Genomic DNA, 21,811 nt, shown 5'->3' with positions numbered 1-21,811 from the left:
GAGGAAAAGAGAAGAGGGTTGGTGTGAAGAATGATGATTCTGGGAATAGGGTGAGATGGAGGGAGGTAATCCACTGGTGGTGACCTCTAATGGGAGTAATGAAGAAAAGGAAGTGCACCGTGATTAGTTTTATTTAGGGTTGGTAGCATTATGGTTAGTGGTTAGCAGTGTTTCTAAAGTTGTGAGTTTAACCCTACTGTCCTGCTGGGGATTTGTGTGTAGGCCCCTGCTGTGCCTGTGTTCAAACACATGCATGTTAGCTTATTTGTTTAAGGATATTTTCTATAAAACATATTCACCTACATTATTGTCTAAATGTGGTCCTATCTCTTCACAGGAAGGTACATCGCTTTGTTGGAGATGAGTAAGAGAATAATCTCCTGGATTTATTCCATAGCCATTTTAGTTACATTGAATATTGGGAATCCCAAAAATGGAAGTTGGACTGCAACAAAATATAATTTGACATTATATGTCAATCTGAAAAACATTTGATTAATAACCTATTGTCCTAATTAATAACTGCAAAGAAAAAATATTGTTATGAAATACATATCAGTTTCCTTTAACTCAAAGAAATCTTGCAAATCTTTGCATATTAAAATATTAAACAAGATAATATTTTGGTTTGTCTTTAAAATATGACTAAATTATCTATCATCTTTTTTATAAGATCTGACATTCTCCAAAGTATTACAGAACATTTGAAGTCTCGAGTTGTGATTATTAGTCACTTCTCAGTCCATTTGGACCAGTGTCCAATGAAATAAAGCTGATCAATTCTGATCCTTTCTTTACTATTTTATCTGCCTGAGCTGCTTTCCACAATTAAAGGCCTGCTCTATTTCGCTGGGTATAGATTGCTGTTAAATTGGATTCTTCGCATATAACTTGCATTCAGGCAGAAGTATATTGAATGTTTTTTTCCTGGCGCTCACTGTCACTTTTACTAAGTAACATGACAAATGGTGCCAACAACAAGCAAGGTCAACTTTGCTAATTAATGTTAATTATTGTTTAGGTGGTGACAGAAGCGTCACTGTGAACTCATGCTGCAGAATTTCTAGTCTATCACTCATCAAAATTTTGATTAAGTAGTTAGCAGCAAATTAAGGTGTGTCATGTTAATTAGGTATTTACAGTGTGTCTGATATTTAATCAGCATGTATGTAAATAGAATCACATCATGCCTGATACTGGCAAATATCTTATATCACAGAATTAAGATTAAAGCATAAACCAAGATATTCCTACTGGCTATGGCCCCAGTTTGTAGTGATTTTTTCCAAAGCTTTATCAATGTCAAATTGTCCTCCATAAACTTCATTGTTCATCAACCACAGTGACCAAAAATAAATTTGCTACATTTTTTTCAGGGAACTTTTAAGAGAGCTGTTTTGTCTGAAAGCAAAATGAATCAACCTGATTTTACAAGGTACTCAAGGTCTTAATCGAGCGTACCAAGAGCGCCACACCATTTAATTCAAGCCACTTTATAATGCAGGACAAAGTGTGGATTCAGTAAAAAATATTTGTAGTTAAATAATTTAGCAGCCGTTAAGTCTCATCATCATCTCTTGTCATGGTCTCTATAACTCTAAACTTGGATTTGTATACATAACTGCCAGAGGAAGTAAATTGAGTCAACAACACAGCTCATTTCCAAATTTCAGCCTGATATTTCAGGGTCATGTCAAGTAAAGAGTGGTATTGAGTAAATAATGTGATGACCTTTTACTCATGACTAGAGCAGAAGCAGCACATATAGTCCCTGGCCTTAACACCTCACTGGTTTCATCGTGGAGGTCAGAGCCACGTCGATGATGATGCTGAACTCAGAGTGAGCGTCGACACAGACGACTGCAAAATGGCCACAAAGTATAACACATTCATATCACAGTGAAGAACCAATTTCTGTATTTAATTAAAGGTTTGGATGAATACAACCTATTATTGGATCAGAGAAAAAAATCAATTTGCAAATTATAAGATGAATAGGTGTCTTGTTTAGTCAGTGAGCAGCATTTTATAATGGTGATGGTAAAAGGCCTCTTAAAGACATGTGTGCACTGAACATAGAAAGAAATGTTGATGAATGCTGTTTTCCAGTGAAGTGGAGCAAAAGCAAAAATAAAGATAATGAAATTAGAAATATTTAATAGGAGTTATAAATGGTTTATGTTGTATTAAAGGTCTTCTCGAGTTTAAAACGTTAGACTCGATCACAACAATCTTGTGTAAAACCTAACTGAACCTGATGTGCATACATGATGTTTGAAACTTTATGAAAAAAACATTTTCAAAAAATTCCAGAGACACTTGAACACAGTCACATCCATTAATTAAAAAACAGTTTAGAACAACAACTTAGATCGTTTGAAACGACGTGCACAGTGTTCCATTAATATCCACTCAGATAACAAGACACTCTGTCTCAGTATATCCAGTTAAGTCTTGGTTCCTCAGAGCAGAAAAAAAACAGAAATTTACCTGTCTATAGAGAGGGAGAGAGAGACAGAGAAAATTGACAGTATGGCTAAGAGCGAAACCAAACTGACTTTTGAAAATGACTAAATAAAAGAACTTGTGCTGTACTGTATATACCCATAAAGTCAAGCCCTGGAGTAGCAATTTATTTAAAGCTACAACAGGTCCAGTGACATAAAGACTTCAAAATATCTGCCAAATCTGAGGCTATGGCGTATCAAAAGACATTAACTCAGCGTTGACACTCTCTAAGTAATATAGAAATGCACACAACCTCTATTGTGAACTGTGCTGCCATTTGTTCTTTGATATTTTTTTTCAGCTGTTGTTTTCCAGTCCAGCAGATCCATGAAGCTACAGGGGCTGGTTGCCATTTGCCAGAAAAACTACACATCAAGCAAATTGTGTGGCAAGCTTTTTTATGAGACCACACAACAGGGGGCGGGGGATGAATCCAAGCTTTTAAAGAACACATACACTCACTCCCTCTGTTTCTCTCGCTCCTCTTTCTGTAACAGGAAGTACAGTAGTTTACCCTTGCCAGTGGTCCCTGTGGCCCAAGTATACAATAACACCTAGCTCAAATGCGCTTAAGACATGAAAAAGCATCCGCCTTTATCCTGCCGTAATGTTCCAGTTCTGATTTTATAGTGCCATAAACATATAGCAGGACTAACATAACACTTTTATTGCTGTAAGTAGTCTATTGGGTTTTAAGCTAACATAAGAAGTACAAGTACCACAGCAGTGAGGATGAGTCTAAAGGAAAGAAGTCACGATAAAAGTGAAACAAGGGGTAGACAAAGGGAACATAATGATTTATATGCCTTGGTGCAGCAGAGAAAGGCTGAAAATGTGGAACAGTTGGGAAAAGAGAAGGAGGGAGAAAAGGATGGAAAAAAGAGGGTAAAATAATAAAATAAACATGGAGGTATGTGGTAAAGGGGGTGTGAGAAGGGGAGGGAATGTGAGGGCAGCTGGAAGAATAACCACACTGAAGTTGTTCAGAAAAGGAATGATTTAGGAAAGAGAGAAAGAGGCTGAAAAAAGAAGGCAGCAGAGATGAAAAGCAAGAAAGTAAATGACAAAGAGGGAGGATGGAAAGGAGGCAGAAGGAAAGGAGCAGAAAAAACATGAAAAAGCTAATGGGAGATCAAAACAACAGATTCAAGAAGTAACATTATGCAATAAGGGTATATAGAAGCAGCCAGCCACAGCATTAAGGAGATTCAGATGACTCAGCGAAGCTGGAAGAATGGAGCTGAGCTGGGCAGATGGGGGTCTACGGCTTGCAGCAGATAATGCTGAAACATCTTTTGAACATCTGGGACAGCTTTAGCTGCATGACACTTTGACATCTAGTCATAACTATAATGAGATTCAGCTAAGACTTTAGTCTCACTGCAGGTTGTTTATCTTATGTAAGTTACTGATTTTGTTTTCCTCACTCTACGTATTTTAAATGAAGTCAGTGGTTTTGTATACTTTACTTATATAAATGAATTTATTCACTCTTGTGTTACCCGATCCTGCTCTATTGCCTCATTTGGTTTAGACAGTAGAGCAGTATTAGGTTTCATTCACCATCATATTTCTGGTCAAATGTGGTCAAAGGAGCTTGCAAAGAAACATGAATGTTTTGCTTCCCACTGACGTCACACAAAGATTTACCGTGTCTTTTAGAGGCTATCTTTGGATGCTCTTTGGTAATTTGCGGTTGTTTCATCTGGGCTGTTTATACGTTAATTTCTTTGGAAATTATGATGATGAGAGAAATCATCCAAAATACAGTATTAAAGTGTACCAGGTGACTGCGGCACAGGAGCTAGAGCAGGCCATTCTTCAGTCCGCATGTTCCTTCTGGAGTCCTTTGTTTTTGGCAAGCTTCCATCTCCAAATTAACATGGTCTCACATATGGATCAGGGTATCACTCATGCACATTGCAGCACTGCATGAGTACAATTAGTGCTGTATGAAATGTGCATAAGTGGGTAAGTCTAGCTCATAGTGGAATGTGTTGTAAAAATGCCAAAACGATAATAAGCAAATAAAAAGCTGCACAGTTTATTAAGAGGTTTTCTGTTAGTCTGACACTGTAGGCAGAAATATTTTAATGTACTGTTACAATAAACATCTCGACTAGAGCAGTTTTTGAATTATGAACTTTTGATCACAAATAAACTCAGTTTGGTCCGCTCTGTTACGTTACCCCTAAGAGTGTTTTTGATATTCATAAAACTAATTTTAGAACTAAACTTCCTTCATTCGTGAAATCTTTTATTGATGCTCACTGCAAGCAGTAATTCACATTATGATTTCTCAAGACCCCTAAAATGGCGCCTTTGAACAGATTGAAATTTTTACAGCCAAGTGAGGACGAACACTGTAAGCTACGTTCATTTTTCACTAATTTAGTGTGTAAGGATGATTATCTGGAAAGCAATTTGAAGGGTTGGGATAATTATAGTTTTTAGATAATGCTGATACACTCTGACATTTAAATGAGGTGGCAGTGTGTTTTCTTGGGAACTGTGATATTATGACTGTAATTAAAGTAATTTCTTAACACTGTTTGTAGAAATGTTTTCCAAAGCTTTTGTTTTATTCCTTTGCTGCTGACAATCTGAATCCATACAGGGTTAAATGGGAAAGAAATGCACAAGTTGTTAGGAGTGCCCACCTGTCCTTGTCCCACCTATGACTACAAGCTGCGTCGGTGCTTGTTAACCATTAGTTCTGGTGTCAGGGGCACTATGCACGGTAACACAGAGATATAAAGCTCACTACTGCAATGTTTTCTGTCTGCCCGAGAGACTTGGACCTATTAGCATGGCATGGTGCCATCTGCTGTGTAAGCTACATTAGCTTTGAGGTTAGCAGTAATGGAGCAGATGTGGAGCTACCATTAATTTTCTTCACTTTGTGTATATAAACCTGTTATACGTAACTGGTTTGATTGTATTTGTGTTGTCAGATTGTTTGCTCAATTGTTTAGAAAATTAAGTTGAAGAAAGTTATTTTCAGTAGCCTGTGAAAGTAATGACTAATGTGAGTGATTGCTGTGCAATGCAAACCATTTTTACTACACAAAACCAAAAAAAGTATGTAATAAAATTATGTTTAAAAAGTGCTATGCAAAGAAAAGTTTTTTAAAACCTATAACTGCTTTTGCAGGATATTTTTCTGAGCTTATCTGACAAAGTTTTCCATGTTTCGGGCTATTTAATCTAGACTAGCTTCCACTGTAGTAACATGGAAAGTTCTAGCCAGAAGCACTGCATACAATTTTCTGAAATAATTGGACAACCTACTTTTAGATATCTGTGACCCACATTTTGATCCTTTCTCTGTTTGAGTAACACAGCTGTGCAGTTTTACTGTGTTTTTCTGTTCAAATGTAGTTTAAGGAAAGAAGATAGTGGTTAAATACAGCAGGTCAAATAATGAAAAATTAAAATAGAATTCAGTTGTAGTGCGTCAAATCACATGAACTTCATCAGTATTGTTAATGAGATGACCAGTTCTATTAATTTTCCCTCTTGGTGGTTGGAGTGTCATGGGTGGTCATTTATGTGCAAACACTGTTTTGTTGTCTCAAATGTACTTTTTTGCATGGTCACTCTCAAACTTAAAGTAACCACAAGTAAATAAAGTATGTAAGGAAGTAAATCACAAAATCCAGGCTTCAGGCCCAATGTTGTCCCCTCTTCTCACATCAAACTGACATCAGATCATCCATGCATGACCCCAGACAGTGCCTGTTTTGTTGTTGCCAGAGTTGCTCAGCTTGCATTCACTTGCAGACTTAAAAAAACCCCTCAAACTCTGAAGTTGGAAAAAAAAATAAAAAGGCAGGATTTTGCAGGTCAGAAACAGGGAGGTCTTAAAGGGACATTTCCACTGTGGCTCGCTCATATAGTGCTATGGCTTTCACTTCCTTTTTGTTTCAATGGCCAGCAATGCCACATACCTAACTAAGTGCAAAACTAGAAAACTCTCTCTCTTCTCTGAAATGGAAAAGAAAATGATTTCCCTGCAGATATCTAAAACGACTAATGAGCTAGACAAAGCAGTGAAAATAATTGTGTGTTGTTCACCCACGGTGTCACATATGATCTAACTGGACCGTGCTGCTGGGGGCAAAGACTACAGCTGAGTTATTAGAAGTCCTCGGCCCATATTGCAAAGCTCCAGCTTGACCTGAAGGTCCTGGTTTTGTGTGTTGCACCACTACCATGCATGCCTCCAAACATCCTGAAAGTGTCACGGTCCTGGATGAACTCAAAGCTGTGACTTTGAGTTCATCCCCTGAGTCTGTGAGTCCTGCATTTTGGGTCCAACTCCTGCCTGCCACACAGCGGTTCATGACAGTACGAGCCGACCAGTTCTGAGACGCACTCCAGGGCCTCCCCAGAGGCTGGGTTTCAGCCCCCAGCAGACCCTTGGAGGTTAAGAAGCCAGCTGAGGACCGCACCCGGCTGTCGCTGCCTGAGCTGAGTCACTGCTCTGTGCAGCTACAGTCTGCTATGTGTTTGCCAGAGGCCACCGTGCCTGCTGGTTCTGACCTGTTCCTGCCAGAGGCCCGTGCGCCTGCTGGTTCTGATCTGTCCCTGTCAGAGGCCACCGTGCCTGCTGGTTCTGTTCTGTCCCTGCCAGAGGCCCGTGCGCCTGCTGGTTCTGATCTGTCCCTGCCAGAGGCCACCGTGCCTGCTGGTTCTGATCTGTCCCTGCCAGAGGCCCGTGCGCCTGCTGGTTCTGATCTGTCCCTGCCAGAGGCCACCGTGCCTGCTGGTTCTGATCTGTCCCTGCCAGAGGCCCGTGCGCCTGCTGGTTCTGATCTGTCCCTGCCAGAGGCCACCGTGCCTGCTGGTTCTGATCTGTCCCTGCCAGAGGCCCGTGCGCCTGCTGGTTCTGATCTGTCCCTGCCAGAGGCCACCGTGCCTGCTGGTTCTGTTCTGTCCCTGCCAGAGGCCCGTGCGCCTGCTGGTTCTGATCTGTCCCTGCCAGAGGCCACCATGCCTGCTGGTTCTGATCTGTCCCTGCCAAAGGCCACCGTGCCTGCTGGTTCTGTTGCATCCCTGCCAGAGGCCCGTGGGCCTGCTGGTTCTGTTCTGTCCCTGCCAGAGGCCCGTGCGCCTGCTGGTTCTGATCTGTCCCTGCCAGAGGCCCGTGCGCCTGCTGGTTCTGATCTGTCCCTGCCAGAGGCCACCGTGCCTGCTGGTTCTGTTGCATCCCTGCCAGAGGCCCGTGGGCCTGCTGGTTCTGTTCTGTCCCTGCCAGAGGCCCGTGCGCCTACTGGTTCTGATCTGTGTTTTCCAGAGGCCCGTGTGCCTGCTGGTTCAATTCAATTCAATTCAATTTTATTTATATAGCGCCAAATCACAACAAAAGTCGCCTCAAGGCGCTTCATAGATACAGAGAAAAACCCAACAATCATATGACCCCCTATGAGCAAGCACTTTGGCGACAGTGGGAAGGAAAAACTCCCTTTTAACAGGAAGAAACCTCCGGCAGAACCAGGCTCAGGGAGGGGCGGCCATCTGCTGCGACCGGTTGGGGTGAGAGAAGGAAGACAGGATAAAAGACATGCTGTGGAAGAGAGACAGAGGTTAATAACAGATATGATTCAATGCAGAGAGGTCTATTAATACATAGTGAGTGAGAAAGGTGACTGGAAAGGAAAAACTCAATGCATCATGGGAATCCCCGGCAGCCTACGTCTATTGCAGCATAACTAAGGGAGGATTCAGGGTCACCTGGTCCAGCCCCAACTATATGCTTTAGCAAAAAGGAAAGTTTGAAGCCTAATCTTAAAAGTAGAGATAGTGTCTGTCTCCCGAATCCAAACTGGAAGCTGGTTCCACAGAAGAGGGGCCTGAGAACTGAAGGCTCTGCCTCCCATTCTACTTTTAAATACTCTAGGAACAACAAGTAGGCCTGCAGAGCGAGAGCGAAGTGCTCTAATAGGGTGATATGGTACTACAAGGTCATTAAGATAAGATGGGGCCTGATTATTTAAGACCTGGTTCAGCCCTGCGTGTGCCAGGGGCCTCTGTGCCCCCTGGTCTCCGCTGGAGGGCCCGAGGAGCCCGTCCAGCTTCCTGCCTCGTCAGCTGGAGGGCCCGAGGAGCCCATCCAGCCGCCAGCTGCAGCCTCATCATCCTCACCGGCTGCAGCTTCAACCACGCCGCCGGCAGCAGCAGCAGCTTCAACCACGCCGCCGGCAGCAGCAGCAGCTTCAACCACGCCGCCGGCAGCAGCAGCAGCAGCAGCTTCAACCACGCCTGGTCCGGCTTCATCATCTTCTTCGCCTGGTCCGGCCTCATCATCTTCTTCGCCTGGTCCGGCCTCATCATCTTCTTCGCCTGGTCCGGCCTCATCATCTTCTTCGCCTGGTCCGGCCTCTGCTTCAGCCTCGCCTGGTCCGGCCTCCGTCTCACCTGGTGCTGCGGGGGCCACGCAGCCTTCAGGTCCCAAACTGCCGCCTCGACATCGGCGGTCATCTGCCAGGCCGCTTGTTGGGCGTCATCGTCGTTATGGACGACCTCCCAAACGCCGCCGCTGCCTTCCGCGCGGCCGGCCCCCTGAACTGCTCCGTCGTCTCCTTCGCCGTCGCCGTTGCCTTCCGCGCGGTCGGCCCCCTGACCTGTTTCCCCGCCGCCGTTGCCGTCCGCTTGGTCGGCCCCCTGACCTGCGCTGTGTTTGGGCTGTTTTCTTGGGCTCCGGTGTTTGCTGTGCTCTGCTTTTGTTTTCTGTTCCGGGCCCTCCGTCCTGGGCCCCCGCCGCCCACCCTGGGTTGTTTTCTGTTTGGTTTTGTTTTCTGGGTTTGGGCTGTCTGGAGCCAGCCCTTACGGGGGGGGGGGGTACTGTCACGGTCCTGGGTCTCCTGACCCAGCGTTTTTAGTTCTTTGTGATTTTGTATTATTGTACTTGTGTGTGATCCTTCCTGTTTTACTTTGAAGGTCCGTGTCTTATGGGAATGTGTCCTGCTTTGCTTGTCTCATCGGTCCTGATTTTTCCCAGCTGTGCCCTCCTTCTGTGTCTCATTCCCCTCGTTATTTCCCAGTGTATTTAAACCCTGTGTATCTCTGAGTCGGTGTCGCGTCGTCCCTCATGCTGTGTGGATCTCCCTGTGTCTCACTGTGAGTTTTAGTTTGTTTCCCAGTTTAGTTTAGTTTGTATGTTTTTCCTGCCAGCCAATAAAGCTGTGACTTTGAGTTCATCCCCTGAGTCTGTGAGTCCTGCATTTTGGGTCCAACTCCTGCCTGCCACACAGCAGTTCATGACAGAAAGACTGCATATCTGTGGCCTTTAGGCTTTCTCCAATGTTTAATCAAGTGAAAATGTCTGAAACAGAACAATCTGGTATCAGAGTTCACTGTTCCATTCATGGATGGAAGCATTTGTCATGAGACAGAAAGCAGGAAGCAACAAATTGAGATGCTTGCTTTGACCTGGACCGGGGCGAGAGAAGTGAAACTCGATTAACATGCACTCTAATACAACGCAGAAGCCACAACCGAGCACATGCAGGCTTCTGTTTACAATCATATAGTCGTTTCAGTGATGAAGTCCAGGAGTCCAGGTATGGTGACAAACAGCAGGAATACTAGACTTGCAGTGGAAAAGAATATTACTGTAATGGAACTCACACACACAATTACATACATGTACAGACACATATAAGCACATAAATGGATACTCATAGAGAAACATCCGAGCTGACATTTTCTCTTGTGTAATGAAAGTGTAATGAAACCCTGAAACACACACACTCACACAGAGGCGCCCTGGGCTGAGGGCTTGGCAGAGCAGAGTAGATAGATTAGTGTAATAGTCTCGGCCAAGGCAATCATCTGCCCACTGTAGGGCTTCAAAGACTGGCAGCAAGATCCAGCTCAGACACAAAGAAATTAACCACAATGAATGAGTCACTTTGGATGAGTTCACACTGCTAACAGCTCAAGAAGGAATGTAAGGGAAAAACAGAAAAAAGAAGAAAAAAAACACAAAAATGTGGAAAAAATGTACTTTTGTGTGCTGAGTAAAGCTCAAACAGATTTTCAACATCTTGATTGTTGATTGTATACATAAATTATAAATGGTGATAGCTTTGCTTGCACACTGAAAATGAAAGTTTTTCCTTATTTCATTGGCCAGAAAGTGCTGATATTTTAATGAAGAAACGTTCTGATTTAGTACCTGTAAAAAGGAGGGTTTGTGCAGCTAATGGTTTCTTGGAAAGATTCATGTATGGCAAAGAAGCAAACAAGCCCTCGAGCCCAGTGCATTATTCCTCCCTATTCTTTTCCCGGTTTGTTCTTGACAGTAGAAAATGCTTTTTTTACTATTTAAAATCATATTTTTTCTGCCTCCATTGTAAAAGCGGAAAATGTACATTTCCATCTTTGGAGCAACAAAACACCAGACTGTTTAGGAAGAACAGCATTTCCCCTGCAATATTTTATTTTTCTATTTTAAGTTACATTTCTAACAGACAAAGGTGGACAAAAACTGTTGATGATTATGATAAATATGCTTAGACTATATTTAAACAGCCTAGATTTTGTGATCCAAGAACTGGACTGAAAATGACTGGGGCAAAAGCAATGTCCAAAGCAAAACTTTGAAAGACCTCAGAAGGCCTGAAGAAATATTCCTCAAAACCATTATAATAAATAAATAATAATAAAAATAATAATACTACAAGGAAGTCTGACTATTTGAAAGCAAATAAATGGGGGCTAGAGACTTTTGAAAGGTTCTATAGTATAAAACTAGAAACACAATTTCCTACATTGCCATTGAAAGTTGATGACTTTTTAAACCCGCATAACCTTGAAAAGCAGTATACACTATCAATCAAAGGTTTGGACACACCTTCACATTTAATGGCTTTTCTTTATTTTCATGACATTTATTTTCATAACACAAAACATATTTTAGATTCTTCAAAATACTCACCCTTTGCTTTGATTACTGCTTTGCACACTCTTGGCATTCTCTCGATGAGCTTTATGAGGTCGTCACCTGAAATGGTTTTCCAACAGTCTTGAAGGAGTTCCCAGAGATGCCGAGCACTTGTTGGCCCTTTTGCCTTCACTCTGCGGTCCATCTCATCCCAAACCGTCTTGACTGGGTTTAGGTCAGGTGACTGTGGAGGCCAGGATATCTGGCTCAGCAATCCAGTTTCGTCATAGCAGTTGCTGGTTTTTGCAACTTCACTTGGAAACTCATTCAAAATTTTAGCTATTTTGTGGACTGACTACCTTGAGTTCTTAAAGTAATGATGGACTGCCATTTCTCTTTACCTAACTGATTGGTTCTTGCCATAATATAATTCTAACAGCTGTCAGCTGTGTACCAACCTGACTTCTGCACAGCACAACTGATGGTCCCAACCCCATTAAGAAGTCAAGAAATTCCACAAATGAACCCTGACAAAGCACACCTGTGAAATGGAAACCATTTCAGTTGACTACATCTTGAAGCGCACTGAGAGAAGGCCAAGGATTTGCAGTGCTGTCAAAAAGCAAAGGGTGGCTACTTTGAGGAGTCTAAAATATAAGACATATTTAGAGTTATTTATCAATTTTGTCTTTGCTACATAATTACATAATAATAATAATAATAATAATAGATTTTATTTGAGGGCTCCTTTCAAAAACCCAAGGTCACCTTACAAAAGAACAAAATTAATAAAAGAAGCAATAGTCATAAAATACATAAAAATAAGTTAAAATTGCAAAGCAGAACTTGACAACAGATAAAATCAGCACTAAAGCGAATAAGTTTGAACAGATGTGTTTTGAGCTGTGACTTAAATGCGGGAAGAGAGTCATATTTCTTATGGCTGGAGGAAGAGAGTGGCTGGAGGAGCAGAACAACTGAAGGCTCTGTTCCCCATAGTGGTAAGACGTGCGGACGGAACAGTAAGATGAATAGCAGATGAGGATCGGGAAACAGTGGTGATATGGAGCAGGTCACACAAATAGGAAGGAGCAGATTTATGGACACACTTGTACGTGAGAAGTAAGAGTTTAAAATTTATCCTGGCTTCTATGGGCAACCAGTGAAGCTGCTGAAGAACTGGCGTAATATGAGCCCTTGACGGAGTACGAGTTATGACCCGAGCTGCAGAATTTTGAAGAAGTTGGAGTTTATGAAGGGACCTTTTAGGGAGACCAAATAAGAGGGAATTGCAGTAATCAATGCGGGACGTAATAAGACTATGGACACGGATGGCAGCAGCATGGGGAGTAAGGAAGGGATGGAGTCAGTTAATATTACCTAAGTGGAAGTATGTAATTAATGTGGGACTGGAATGAGAGAGTATTATCAAGTATGACACCCAAACTCTTAACCTGAGGGGAGAGGAGGGTGGGAGAACTTTCAGTGTTAATGGAAAAACTGTGGGATTTCGATAAGATAGAGGCTGTACCAACAAGTAAAACTTCTGTTTTATTACTGTTTAGTTTAAGAAAATTGGAGGAGAACCATGATCGTAGGTAGGTGGGAGGGATAAATTGGGTTTAGAAGAAATGTAGAGCTGGGTGTCATCATGTATCTTGCTTCATATATTTGATTTCTTCAGTATGTGTCTACAATGTAGGAAGTAGTAAAAATAAAGAAAAACCATTAAATGAGAGGGTGTGTCCAAACTTTTGACTTTTTAAAAGAAGAAATGCTGGTATGAGCTGCCAAAAAATCCTTCAAGAAATACCTTATTATCTCTTTATGTTATAAATGCCTATAGTTTAAGTTAAAATGCAGAGACCTACCAGGAGTTATGAAAACAAACGCTTTTTATAGAAAGATATTACTGCTTTGCTGGCTATTGAACACAGCCACACATACATTCATGCACACAAACGAAGCCCAAAGCAAGCACAGCAGTTAATAGAGAAATTAATCCCTGTCTGTGGATGCATGTGTATCCAAATGCAGCTGCTTGTGTTTGAGCTTGTAGGTACCAGTGACTTTCATTCCTATCATTAACCTGCTATCTTCAGCATCCTTGTATGTGTCCCACCATAGAACTAATGGCATTTTCAGGATGTGTGTTTACGTGTAGTCAAGGTTCACCACTATTGTGATAAAACCATTAAGAGAAGCAAAGGGTAGAATTCTCATGGTCATCCACTGTTCAGATGATCCTATTAGTATTCATAGGGTCGTATGAATACCCTTCCTCACTTGCACTCACATTCACTTAAAGCCTTGTGCTGTTATTCCATAGAGGGTATAGTCATGACTTGCCATTAAATTCATCCCCAAGCTCTTAATACTAACCATTAAACCTTAACATGTCTTCTAACCTTCGCTTAACTCGAACTCGAAACCAGATGCTTTAACCTGGCCAAAGTAGCCCTCTGCTGCTCTCAGTGCACGCTCGACCACGGGCTTGTGAACTAGCTGCCCTCTTCGGATTTAATGAGGAATTTCATTAGCATTTTAATGACGAATTCCAGGACCGGTGACAAGACTTTATTTTAGAGAAACTGAAGGACAAATATGCAAAACCTCCAGTCAATGTGACAAGTGTCCAGTAAAGAGCACCAAATTGGACTCAAAGTGGCCGAGTGTCCAAGAGAATATCCAAAATGATTCATTGTTTATTCATCTTTATTGTCAGAACTGATGAGGAAAGACTGAACGGTTTAAGTATACTTGTGCATGGTCACAGGTCCATGCTGTCAAAGGTTGTCGGCTCAATACTTCTGTGCCATAATAAGTCATTTAATTAGAATCCTTTATTTGAGGCTTCAGCGTCCAGCTATACACAATGGAGCGGAGTGTGTTTACTCTGTGTCATTTCATTTCTTTCTTCACTTCACTTTTCGTCACTCTTGATTTTTTTTTTCTGCATTTCTGTCTTTTAAAAATACGCTGTACTGTTGTATTACTCTGGAGGATGGTGTCACATGTTTGTAGAAACAAAGCAGTGGGTATATTCATTATTTAGATTGTGCATATTTTCTGCACAGTGTTTTCACTATGATGACATGAGGAGCCCATCGTCTTGCCCGTCTTACAGTCGTACACAAGAGAAATGACAGAAGTTCACCTGATGTTAGAAATTTGTTTAAGGTTATGAATGATGGTTCATTTGAAATAAAAAAGAGTAATGTCCTCCCACAGCAATTATTTCATGTACTTTTCATATTTTTATGAAAATCTCCCTGTTTAGTTCAACTTTATTTTTAACATTACATGGACAGAATAGAACAACTGAATATAGCGAGGCCACTCAGCCTTGTTGCATTTTGTTGCAATTGTGATAGTGCACCTAAACTATCTCTTAAAGTGCTAATTATTTTAATTTCCTTCAACTTACAAATGTTGAATCTCCAAAACAGCCACAGAAAGGGAATAGACTAGGCTAATTACCGCTGTATGTAACTGCTCATGATTCTTGCTATTCTGCCTCTTAGGCACTATTGCCACTGCTTTAGTTCTTTATTTGTCGGGAACCATGCATAGAAGCATTTAACTAGTATTGACTTTCTATCTGCACTCCTTAGGCAGGCAAACACAGCATTAGTTCTAAAATCCAAATAATAGATGTTGAGTCAAATATAATTTCTAGTTTATTTGTTTCTCTATGAAGGCTACTGTTTTCCACTAAGGTAGACTATATTAGCCATCTCAAAAAGGCTTCAAGAAGCTTGAAGCCAAGAAACTGCTGACACACATGTTGAACTGTCATTTTGCCTTCCCTGTCTTCCTGCCACAGAATGATCCCTCCATCAAGCAAGAACTTCCTAGTCAACAACCTGGCAGCAGGCACCCAGTACGACCTCTGTGTCCTGGCCATCTACGATGACGTTATCACCTCTCTGACAGCGACGCGAGTGGTCGGCTGCGTGCAGTTCACCACCGAGTCAGAGTACATGAGATGTCATTTTATGCAGTCTCAGTTCCTGGGTGGGACCATGATCATTATCATCGGAGGGATAATAGTGGCCTCGGTTCTAGTTTTTATTATCATCCTGATGATACGATATAAGGTGGGTCTATCTCTGTCGCTCTTGTCCAGTCTAGCCATAAGGCAGCAGGAATGAGGCAAGAGAGCTTTTTATTTAGCTAAATGATTGTCGTTATGGTGATCATGTAACAAGAAAAAGTCACAAAGTGATCTAGTGATTTTTTTATCTTTTGGTCTTCTTTGCATCTTTCTAATCAAAACTGTAAATTAGAGCTTAAATAAAAGCATTAAAATGATTTGTCTACATAAACTGATATTTTGAAGCATTTTAAAGTATCCTTAACTGATGCAAAAGCTACATCTGTTGTAGTCATAGAGGTATTAGGTGGCCTCCTGTAAATTTTTAAATATCATAGCATGTTTTGCTTTATTTACAACAGCAACTTAGTCCTGATACAGGGACCAACAGGTTGGACTCAATGTGAATTTTAAAAGGGAAGAACCAGGTGAAGACGTAAAGGACTAAACGTGTGCCTTACAATGCATAAAAGTATAACTCAAAAAGTGTTTTCTTGTTACTTGAAAGGGTTCAAAGGGAGACACTCAGGATGAGAAACATCTGATCTAATTTTCCCTTTTCCCTATGCTTTTTCCTCAGGTGTGCAACCCTAGTGAGGGTGGCAAAGGCATTTCAATGTCAATGACCAACGTTCACTCACAGACCAATGGGCAGCAATCTCAGGGTTGCACCGTGACTCCAAGCTCCTCTAAACATGGCTCAATCGGATTAGACGACCTCTCAGGAGGCACAAAGAGGAGTGGTGCTGCAGCAGTGGGAGGTGGGAGAAAGGATACAATAGCTCAGGCCTCTGAGTCTTCCCTGCCTGACTGCTCCACAGCCACATCAGTTCTCAGCCAGGCTTGGTCGGCCAGAAGCCCAACAGCTGGAGCCGAGGAACGAGAGAAAACAGTTGAAGAGAGAGCTCAAGTCGGCATTGCATCACCCACCGCCACCACAGGCTCCCTACACAAGCCAAAGCGAAAGCCCGCCCCAACTAAGCCTGGCTCTGCTTGCTCCAGTGGCCACGGGATCATCGAGAACCTCCCAACTGCCTCCTCGACACGGCCACCTTCCTCCACTTCCACCGCCTCCTCCGCCCTCCTTCATTCCTCATCCCCCGGTGCCCTGGAGAACCTCAACACCAACCGAAATAACTCCACCGCTCTCTCTCAGACCCCACCACCTCCCTTTGCCTCTTCCCCTTTCTTCAGCCCCATCGCCACACCGAGCCCAGTCCCATCTGTGCGATTCAGAGAGACGCCCATCCTGCGCCGGGCTCCTCGCACCGCCTCCTCTTCTGCCAGATATCAGACTCTTCCTGTAGAGGAGGGAGGAAGGAGCAGAGCTAGGAGGAGGTACTCACTCAGTGAAGGAGGCTCAAAAACTCACTCCGCCCACCAGGGAGGAGGAGGAGGAGCACCCAAAATAGGGCGCGTAATACGGAACAAAAGGAGCCAATCAATGAGCGGTATGCTACTCCCAAAAGATGGGGACGAAGAGTCGGACAAAGGGCGGTGTGACTCTGACTGGATCTTAGAAAGCACAGTTTGAACTGGAATGAGCCAGCGACCATAAAATGAACTTTGGTTTATTCATTGTTTGTCCTTTGTGTGAGTGGATGCGTGCAGTGTGACTCAAAGTTTTGTTTATAGGCGTATGCGTGAAAAGCCTGCTTGTGTCACGAAAAACTTTGCGTGTTGTTACTGTGTGTTTTCCTGTTTGAATTTTCTTTCTAAACATGTGAGAGGTTGACTGTGTTTGTGGTAAACGTGTGTGTGCGCTTTTTTTAAATTTTTTTTTTAAATAATCAATCTTTTCATAACTTTTCTCCACAGTTATTTGTACTTGGTTTACAGTTTACAGTTTTGTTTTTTGCTTTTGTTTCCACTTCAACAGTATCCATTTTGCAGTCGATCATTCAGCGAGTGGATAACTTGCCTTGTCTCGTAGCGTCCTCGAGTTGTCTCGTTGGTTCCACTTTATAGCACAAAAGAAAAACAAGACAATGGACTCGCCACGTCATTTCCCGATTCACTATCACCTTATCTGAAAAATACCACAAAAAGGGAATTAATACAGGAAATAAGAGGAATAAAAAATACAAAAACGGGAAAAGCACACCATTCTTAATGTTCACAAGCTCACAGAGATGTGCATCCATAATGTGGCAAGAGAATAGCAGTCGGTGCCTTCTTTTGCACTAACAGACCCTCACTAACAGATACTTTAACCGGATTTAGGACTCCACCATGGCTCCACGAATGAGGGGACGGATTAAGGAAGAGAGATTTCACACATAGCCTTTCTTACCTACTGCGGAGTACAGACCTTTTCTGGACATATAAAGACAAAATGTTACAGACAGATGAAGACTTTAATGAACCTCTTATGAAATTGATATTTTTTAAAGCGAAGTATTAAAAAAAAGCAAAGAAAAAAAAACAACGTGAGAACCTTGTGAGCTTTTCACTGACACTGGTATAATACAGCCTGTGTTGGTCACAAGCTCACGGAAAGCTTCTGTACAGAAAAAGACAACATGTACTGTTGTTATGTTGTGTAAAATAAAAAAGGGATAAAATGAAAATGGGAATGTTATGGGTGTGCTTTACAGCGAATATACAGCATGTCAAAAAATATACTGTGTTGGCATATTGCTCCAGTTTTTCATACCATTATTATATATTATATTATCTTTTCAATTGGAAAATTGTTTGAATGATGCGGCTTTTCATTCATCTATTGATAATTTGATGTTTACCTTAAAACCTCAGGCATAGTTACACACACACACACACACACACACACACACACTCACACACAGACGTAGTCTGGAGGTTTATTCACAGCACAGAATCTGATTTCCATACCTCCCACTTCTCACTGACTGCATTTATTAGAGGGAAGCAATTTAGGAAAAAGTGCTCCCTGTGAGGCTTTGACAGTTTGCCAATGTGCCAATGAGTAAGGCTCACGTGACCTGTTTTTAAGTGCTTACAAGAAAAACAGACAGGAAAGCCTGTTGTGTAGCACATGAGAAATAAGAGAGGGAGCACTAATTCAGCTCCATACAGTGCTTTATGATTCTCATATAGAGCACTCTTCTAAAGTAACAGGCACTTCTTATAACAGAAGAGCTTCTATCCTCTCCACGTGGATTCAGAAGGTTGCAGTGAAGGCTACAGTTCAGTTCTATTCTATTCTGTTCTATTTTAGGCCTAATACAGCATAACTAAGGGAGGGTTCAAGGTCACCTAATATATCCCTAACTATAACCTTAATCAAAAGGGAATGTTTTAGACCTAATCTTATAAATAGTGAGGGTGTCTGTCTCCCAAATCCAAACCGGTTCCATAGAAGAGGACCTGGAAGCTGAAGGTTCTGCCTCCCATTCTACTTTTAAATACCCTAGGAACCATGAGTAAGCCAGCTGTCTGAGAGCAAAGCTCGGTTGGAGTTATACGGTACTATAAGGTCTTTAGGATAAGACGGCGTCCGATTATTCAAGAACTTGTAAGTGAGGAGCAGGATTTTAAATAAATTTAACAGGCAGCTGATGAAGAGAAGCCGATGTGGGAGAAATATCCTTTCTTTCTATTCACTGTCAGTAGTGTTGCTGCAGCATTCTGAATCAACTGAAGGCTTTTTATGCAGCTTTTCGAGCAAATTGAGAATAATAAATTACAGTAGTCCAGCCTAGGTGTAATAAAAGCATTATTACTGAATTATCATATACTGGGTATATTTCTGAACTAAAACTGGTGGACTTTGCAGGACTCTGTGTTAAAACGTTTAAACCCAGATTATTTCCTCAAAAGAGACAGTAGAGTTGAAGGGCTGATGATTCCAGGTGAATGGGGTTGTGATGACATATGTCACTGATGCTAGAGAAGCCGGTGAACAGTGGCAGTCTATATTTGCAAGCATGAGGTTGATTTGGTGGTGAGTGGAATTAACAGATGCCTGTCTTGCTGGCACACAAAGGAAATCTAGGGCACAAGAAGAACTTGATTACAAAACTGGAGATCAAAACGAGAGCAAGAAAATTAGAGAGGAGCCTGGGTGTTGTTTCCCACTCCAGCTGACAAACCAGACATCAAACATCAACGTCTTTTTCATACTGACCCAAATTTAATGTGAAGAATCATCACTGGTGATGAGAGGTTGGGTTACAGCTACAACCAGACAATTTTCAGTTGAACAGTCCACAGTTGTCGAACCATAAGGCAGCGCTTCAAATGAGACCAGTGCACAGTAGTTATTTTTCCCCAACATTTACTGGGTTGTGTATTTTAACATCAAACATGAGACTACGCTACTCAAAAATGAAAGTCGGCAAATTGTCATTTTGGCATCCTGCTTGGAGGGCTAACTCCCATAGCACAACAAAGGACTCCCACTGGGAGGAGGCCTTGGGTAGACCCATGCAGGACACACTGGAGAGATTATATCTCTTGGCAGTCCTGGTGTTACCTCGACACTAAAAGCTGATTTTTCTCAAACATTCTGTTGTGCGATTTTGTGCTAGTAGATTTGTCGATTTTAGAAATATTTCAAACAGACAAAAACCTCCATAATGTAGCCTGTAAACTCCACAATCAGAATGTGCCATATACTTGCACAAAATAGGAACACAAAGAATTTCCAAATAGAATTTCCACATCAACAAACACAAAGAGTAACGAGGCTGTGGGCCACACTCAGTATGGGTGAAGTCGATATTAGTTAACATCAATGCAGGAAATTGATTCACTTTTAAATTAAATTACCAAAATATTGTTTGACATGAAACTGTTCTGACAGCCAATTTCCAATTGATGTTCTCACTTCAATTAACAGACACTGTTGTTTTAATTAAGTAAATTGAATTGACAAAACTAATGGTGAGTCATTGCTGACCTTTACAAGCAATTTGAGTGTTTATTGTGGTTCTTCTTCCTGCTCTGGGTGGCATTTAGGTTAATATATTAATATTAATATCAATGAAAATTATGTGTTTTATTCTGATAACACAATTTAATTAGAGTGAGAGTCTTCAAAACCAAAACCCTCCCCCCCCCATCACCATACCCATATCACTCCCTGGTGTTAAATTACAGCAGCTGATGAGGCAAGCAGACATGGAGTAAATGTTTAAACAGGAACTCGAGCCACTGGAGAGTTACAGGAGAAGATGAGAGGGGAAACAAAACCCCTTCCTACAACTCTCCTTGATTAATTTGTGTAAAAAGTCCACGGTAACTGGTGGACAGCTGTCCTGTTCGTTCACAAATGGGAATATGACACGAAGCTCACTCATTCGTAGGTTTCCCGCCAGCAAAGAATGCCAGCCCAGTTCTACGGTTTCTCACAAACACTTTCAGCAAACATGAGAAACACATTAACAGAGCTTCTTTATTACAAGCCCAACTTTGCACAAGCTTTCTTAACAGTCCTCTTTTCCTTGCTAGCTACGTGCACCACCTCTGGAGGCCCGGCAGAGGAGGCAGTACTGAAATATGGAGAGGGACTGATTAGAATCTGCAGAACAGGTGTGTCACTCACCTCACCTGAGCTGTCCCATCGAGCCCAACCTCTCCCATCGGCAGCCAATCGAAGAGCTCACCCCACCAACACAGGGAACACATTCATAAGCTTCCTCTCTTTAAAAGCATATCTCCTGGTTCACACCTCCTCAATTGACCTTCAAATGCCTGCCTTAAGCTGTGAATGCTTAATGGTAAGAGGCTTTGGAGGAGAATATCCCTCCCTGTATCCTTCTTCCTCAATTTCTTTCCCTTTAAACCCAGCTCTCTTTCCCTTTCCACCCTCCCACTGTGGTTCTTTCATTTCTGATTTTATATTTTGGGGATTTAAGAGCAGATTTTATACAGTGAATGATCTTTTTTTAACAGAGAAGAAGATTAAAGTAATAATCTGAGGCATTTGCAGTATATTTCTGTTAATATTCTGAGTAAAATGCTAAATGAATAAATAACTGTGGTGAAGAGTGATCCATAGCTGGGGAACAGGATATGGAAGAGCAGTCTAATGGAGACCATCTGATTAAGCACCAGCTGAAGTGTGAGTCATCTGGAGGAATAAAGGGTTGGCTAGAAGTGTGCCTTGGAGACATAACAGTGAAACTGTGGAAAAAGGTGAGTTAATTAGAAAAATATGAACATCTGTTGGACACCATAGTACAAGATCCACTTGCTTTCCTTCTAAAAGAAGGACAATATCCCAAATTCTTAGACTATGTATAAAGCCTGACATCTAATGGTGAAAAACAAGCCATGTTGCAAAGTAAAGGACCAGTCAGGGTGGTCTTGGCATCAAACACACAGGGTACAGG

The 21,811-nt window shown here is 41.9% G+C and overlaps 2 protein-coding genes across 2 annotated transcripts in view; both read left to right on the top strand.

Annotated features, from left to right (window-relative positions):
- Nucleotides 1-18,064, top strand: part of lrfn5a (leucine rich repeat and fibronectin type III domain containing 5a) — a 121,174-nt gene extending 103,110 nt beyond the window's left edge. Inside the window, exons 9-10 of the mRNA XM_084915771.1 lie at nt 15,225-15,498; nt 16,075-18,064. Of these exons, the coding sequence (XP_084771897.1) occupies nt 15,225-15,498; nt 16,075-17,028 (1,228 nt within the window). The 3' untranslated portion in view covers nt 17,029-18,064. The remainder of the gene's footprint in view (nt 1-15,224; nt 15,499-16,074) is intronic.
- On the top strand, nt 6,724-12,599 carry LOC146365555 (uncharacterized). Its single transcript, XM_084915475.1, has 3 exons — nt 6,724-6,804; nt 8,509-9,283; nt 12,562-12,599. Exons 1-3 carry the CDS (start codon nt 6,724-6,726, stop codon nt 12,597-12,599), a joined length of 894 nt encoding a protein of 297 aa, XP_084771601.1.
- Nucleotides 18,065-21,811: the final 3,747 nt, after the last annotated feature.

Source organism: Perissodus microlepis, chromosome 19 (genome assembly GCF_051167445.1).
Source record: "Perissodus microlepis isolate ML-2025 ecotype Zambia chromosome 19, ASM5116744v1, whole genome shotgun sequence".
NCBI classification, from domain to species: Eukaryota; Metazoa; Chordata; class Actinopteri; order Cichliformes; family Cichlidae; genus Perissodus; species Perissodus microlepis.
This window is presented reverse-complemented; position numbering and strand designations above follow the sequence as displayed.

Coding starts and splice junctions, on each gene's coding strand:
- LOC146365555 (XM_084915475.1), top strand. CDS start 6,724: ATGCATGCCTCCAAACATCCTGAAAGTGTCACGGTCCTGGATGAACTC. Junction 6,805..8,508: donor TGAGTTCATCCCCTGAGTCT/GTGAGTCCTGCA, acceptor TGATTATTTAAG/ACCTGGTTCAGCCCTGCGTG. Junction 9,284..12,561: donor GCCCCCGCCGCCCACCCTGG/GTTGTTTTCTGT, acceptor ATGGGCAACCAG/TGAAGCTGCTGAAGAACTGG.